Raw genomic sequence first — 5558 nt, forward strand, 5'->3', positions numbered from 1 at the left:
GGTGAGAAAAGACCCGTAAAAGGACAAGAGAAACAGGCTACCACACTCTCTGAGTCACGGCACCATGAGCATCAGCAAGAAGAAGATTCTACAAGTCCTCTGGCGGGCGTACCAGAATAATACAATAATTATATGCTTTTCACCAAGTCAAACACTCACATCCACACCAAGGATAAAATCACCCAATGCAACTCCAGTGTTGTGTGGAAGAAAATGGAAACTGAATGTGTAAGAATATATAGCAGGATTGGAAAATTAAAAGATTTTTGGAGAAATAAGATGAAGAATAAGGCAAGATTGCAGCAAAAAAAAAAAAAAAAAAAAAAAAAAAAAAAGCATGTTTGGGAGTGTCTGTTGTGATCAACGAATCACAGAGTTGTTGCAAAGAGGGCATACATTCTTGTTGAGAAGCCATTGCTTGATGCAGTGTATGTGGTAGTAGTGCCCACACTCCAACCTTCCTACTTCCAATTCATCACCTCTTTTGTATCCCTCCTGCATCCAGTATGTATATACACTGCCTTCACTACCAAAACATTCTCCAACATAAACACTTTTCAGCAAACTTGTATATCACACTAATTAGACTCTTATATTCTTATTCTTTTTTTAGATGATGAGAGAAATTCGTAGCCTTTCCCGAAAGTATGCACGAAGTAAATTCTATTCTTGTGTAGAGGTAAACTGCGCTAGTAAGACATTATGCAACAGGATCTTGATAAGAATTAAACTCATGACCTTTAAGTACGAGAGTTATGCTCTATCCACTCGACCACCCATTTTGAGGCAAATTTTTAGATTCAATGTTACAATATAATGATTGCATATTCAAATCATTACTCTTTTTTTTTTTTTTTTTTTTCTTACAAAAAGGGATAAAGATTTAAGATTATGTTTTATGTCGTCAATCATACTTGGTACAATCATATATATATATATATATATATATATATATATATATATATATATATATATATATATAGAATTAGGTTCTGGTGCGGTTAGAATGTTCAGGTGCGGTTGTGCGATTTAATCTGAGCCATTCATCTCGCTTAAATCAACGTCTAGGATTACTAAAAAATTTTTAAAAAAACGCGGTGGCAATTTTGTAATTTTTGAATCTAGGTCAAAATTAATGTGAGCGGTTCTGTGATTAATGTGCGTGAATTTTGTATATAAGATGCATGAGTCTTGTGCATAAGGTGCGTGAGTTTTGTGCTTAATGTGCGTGAGGTTGTGCTTAATGTGAGTAGTTGGTAAAACTTAAAATGTGGGCTTTTGTGTTTAAGGTGCGTGAGATTTGTTCTTAATGTGAGTGGAGTTTGTGCTTAATTTGCGTAGGGTTTGTGCTTAATGTGTGTGAGGTTAATGATTAATGTCAGTAATTGTTGAAACTTAAAGTCTGTGAGTTAATACTTAAAGTGCGTGGATTTTGTGTTTAATGTGCGTGAGATTGTGCTTAATGTGCGTGAATTTTGTACTTAATGTGCGTGAGTTTGTGCTTAATGTCAGTAGTTGTTGAAACTTAAGGTTTGTGAGTTAATACTTAAAATGCGTGGGTTTTGTGCTTAATGTGCGTGAGATTGTGCTTAATGTGCGTGTGTTTTGTACTTAATGTGCGTGAGTTTGTGCTTAAGATCTAACACTTAAAGGTGCGTGGCTTTCTTCCAGATACGCGTTTTTTTTTTTTTTTTTTATAATAATTTTCATTGATTTGAGCCGTTGATCTAGATTTGGTCAACGACTCAAATCTAACCGCACAACCGCACGGGAAGCTATACACGCACATGAGCCATTCCACACACACACACACACACACACACACACACACACACACACACACACACACACACACACACACACACACACACACACACACACACACACACACACACACACACGATTCTGGTTCGGTTCTAGTTTTGAACCGATAATTCATGGTTCCTATATTGGAGAAATTGGAACCCGAACCTTGTATGAAAGGTTTGATTCCAGTTCCAATTCTGGGACCACAAATTTGACTCTAATTTTTATTTTTATAATCCTTTTTCAAATTTTAATATTTATTTTTGAAACAACAATAATAATAATCAAACTTCTTTTTTTCTTTAATTCTTTTTTTTTTTTTTTTTTTTTTTTTTTTTTTTTTTTTTTGAGTTTGATTCAGTTCTTACAATTTGCAAATCATAAACACAACCACCAGTACGTTTTTTTTATTCTAGTTCCAATTAGGTTTGTACAATATTTGAGTTAATACCCAAAATCATCTTCGACTATAGTGGTTTTTCTCAATTTCGTCCTAAACGATTTTGGTGACCTAATATCGTCCCAGACTTTTGTGTTTCGCTCAATTTAGTCCTCCATTTGTTATTCTGTCAAATTGGTGTTAAATTAAGGGACAATTCAGTAATGTCAATATTGATCTCTCTTTACTTTCAACTTGTGAAGTGCGAAATTTCTCTTTCTTGTACAAATTACACCCAAAATTACTCCCGGACCTGCAAATCAAATTTTATATTCGCAGTTTTAGGAGTAATTCTGGGAGTAATTCGTAAAAAAAAAAGGGATTTCGCAGTTCAAATGTCTATGAGTAAAGAGATGCCAATATTAAAATTACTGAATTGTCTATTTATTTAACACCAAATGGACATAATAACAAATGAGGGACTAAATTGAGCAAAAACACAAAAGTCTGGGACTAAATTGAGCGAAACACAAAAGTCTGGGACGATATTAAGTCACCAAAGTCGTTTAGGACGAAATTGAGAAAAATCACTATAGTCGAGGACGATTTTGGGTATTAACTCTACAATATTTGTTTGAGTTCAAACATGTCAATTTGAATTGAATTGTGGTCATTTCTAAGACTCTTAACTATATATGAATGTACCGAAAACTAATATAAATAGTACTTGGTACAATCATCTATGATATATTTGATTGTATCGGATGCAATTGGCACTATAAAAGTTTTCAAAGATTTAATATGGAGGACATACATCATATAGTACCGGATTTGTTATGAATCAGAGCTAATTGACTGAAGCAGTGGGGTTTGAACCTGTGACCTCCCATTTGGGACTTGGGAGAGTCACAGTTATGCCACTCGATCACAAGGTCTTTGGCGGGTGCAAGAGGATATATAGATTTGTGAAATATGAAGAAGAAAATAAACCAAAAATTAAATTATATGTATGTAACTCACTTGACAAATGCTGCACTTCCAGTCTTTATCATAGTTGGAATTAAGCAATGGAATGGCCTCAGGATTTGAGTGCTTAACTTTCTTTAGGAATTGAAGTATCCTCTCTTCTCCCAAACCTGTGCCCACATAACCAATCCTATCACCCAATTCAAGCAGTTCCTACATGACAAAAAAAAAAAAAGTAAAAAATAAATATTAACACAATTTTTAAATATACTTGAGGGACAAATATTAAATTTTTTATTTATAAGTTACAACAACAAATTAGAGTACTCAAAAGAAAATAAAGAAAACAAAATAACCTTTTCAAAGGACCAATTAAAATTATGGATAGTGTACTTTATATCCTTTTTTTTTTTTTTTTTTTTTTTTTTTTTTTTTGATTTTGAAAGCTACTTTATGTCTTAATCGGTGCAGAATACATTTTTTAACTTTTAAAAAATGTTGCAATTTTAGTCCTTTAAGTAATGAACCCGTGATTTTAACAAAAACTAGCTTCTGCTATCAGACTTGGAATGTGAACCAAATTTCTCCGAAGGATCACTGTTATGTTGTTTGAAATATGAAAATCACAACGTTTTCATAAACATAGGAGTTTATTTTGTAACAACTAAAAAAATAAAGATTAAAATGACTAGAGTTGCATAATTAAATGACTAAAAACACATTTTTCCTTACAATTGCATTGTTATGCAAATTGAAAGTGAACATTTGTGTGGGGCAAAATTAACTAGTGAAAAAGAAATTAAAATGGAGTTGGATGAAGCACCTCATAGCCCATATGATCCACATCAAGTCTCCAGTCTCCATACTGATCATATCTGTCAACATTTCTTGCATACAGGATGTTCTGTCTTAGTATCACAATCTGTATATGTTCATATCAACATTAACAGTTTCAATACAGATCTGGGGAACTTAGTTCTGAGGATTCATAACAATCTAGCTAATTAAACCAAGAAAATTCAAAGGGCTAACCTCAGATATTCCTCCTCCAGGAGAATGATGATGAAAGACAGGATAATTCCTAGTACTAAGTGTCTGGTTTCTGGTGCTAATTGCATCAGATGATGCTGACAAGTTCAGTGCAGAGGTTTCTTCTTGGGTTGCAGCTCTTCGATGTATACGAGAATGCTAACAACATATTCAACAAATCAGATCGAACGCTTATCACTACACTAAAAACTATAGCTTTCAACTTTATTTTATTATATACCGTCACATTTTCGAGAGGTATGATGCTGCACTTGATCCTTTAGCTAACCCTGCCCAACAATCCCCTAGCCATCAATTTTTTGACTTGGCCTTTTACTGGCCTACGCCCAACAATCCCTGTAGAGCCACCAATATAATTGCTGGACTTGACCCTTCAAGGGCCTTTGCCCAACAATTCACTATCCACCAATTGCTGGACTTACCCTTCACAGGCTCCCGCCCAACCATCCTTAGTCACCAATTGCTGGACTTGACCCTTCAAGGGCCTCCGACCAACAATCTCCTAGCCACCAATGGCTAGACTTGGCCATTAACGGACTTCCACCCAAAAATAACAATAAGTTTTTTGATCCAAGAAATTAAAGGGTATGATTATATTTCATTACAAAGTGATTTAATATTAAGATGACATTGCATATATAAATAAATACCTCTCTGTGATTTGGTCTTTGAGTGTTGTTTCTTGGTCTAGGAAGAACATCGGAAGCAGAACCAATCCCAGGAGGAGCGCAGCAGACATCAGGAACATCTACAACTACATTGGCAGCAGGATTATTCCTAGTACCACTACCCAATGCCGATGATGTTTTCTTCTTCTTCTTCTTCTTCTTCCCTTGGTTAGCAGGGTCCCACTGCGCCGCTGACCGGATCACCGCCGGAGCCGACGCTGCCGAGGATGAGTGCCCCTTGCAGCCAAGTCCTCCAAGAGCCCTCATCATAAAGGGACTACTCTTGTTTTTAGCCCTGAATTTGAGTGAACTCTGGGGCTCAACTGAACCATTTGAAGAAGATTGCATAAATGTGAGAAAAATGGGATTTTAGGAAGAAGTTGATTGATTAGGCTTTAGGCAGGTCTAGGAATCCAATAGAGAAGAGAAGAATGAGATCAAAAGTGAAATCACTGTTTCAAAGGGGCCTTGATACAAGGGAAATTTTGAATCATCAATGTTTTTTTTGTTATTATTAAAGCAGTGTTTTGTAGTACTGGTAGGTGTTTCTTTTGGAGGGATGCCAAAATGACAAAACAATCACTGACTTTATTTGTTTATTCATAATTTCTTAGCTGCCTTGTCTTTTTAGTAGTGGTATCTTTTTTTTTTTTTTTTTTTTTTTTTTTTTTTTTGAAATTACAATTATG

General features: G+C 34.9%; 1 protein-coding gene across 1 annotated transcript; it reads right to left on the bottom strand.

The window, feature by feature from the left end:
- On the bottom strand, window positions 1–5357 carry LOC109168015 (E3 ubiquitin-protein ligase MBR1-like). The gene is made up of 6 exons (XM_019317062.1): window positions 4852–5357; window positions 4184–4339; window positions 3975–4073; window positions 3206–3364; window positions 340–495; window positions 1–309 (listed from the first exon to the last, which is right to left on the bottom strand). Exons 1-5 carry the CDS (start codon window positions 5215–5217, stop codon window positions 361–363), a joined length of 915 nt encoding a protein of 304 aa, XP_019172607.1. The 5' UTR covers window positions 5218–5357; the 3' UTR covers window positions 1–309; window positions 340–360.
- Window positions 5358–5558: the final 201 nt, after the last annotated feature.

Source organism: Ipomoea nil, unplaced genomic scaffold (assembly GCF_001879475.1).
Source record: "Ipomoea nil cultivar Tokyo-kokei standard unplaced genomic scaffold, Asagao_1.1 scaffold3171, whole genome shotgun sequence".
In the NCBI taxonomy this organism is placed as follows: domain Eukaryota; kingdom Viridiplantae; phylum Streptophyta; class Magnoliopsida; order Solanales; family Convolvulaceae; genus Ipomoea; species Ipomoea nil.

Bases quoted from the DNA above. Each gene is read 5' to 3' on its own strand.
- LOC109168015 (XM_019317062.1), bottom strand. From the start codon at position 5,217: ATGCAATCTTCTTCAAATGGTTCAGTTGAGCCCCAGAGTTCACTCAAA. The intron at 4,340-4,851 runs GTATTTATTTAT...ATATGTTGTTAG, and splicing joins AAAGACCAAATCACAGAGAG to CATTCTCGTATACATCGAAG. The intron at 3,365-3,974 runs GTGCTTCATCCA...TTTGTCATGTAG, and splicing joins TGGATCATATGGGCTATGAG to GAACTGCTTGAATTGGGTGA.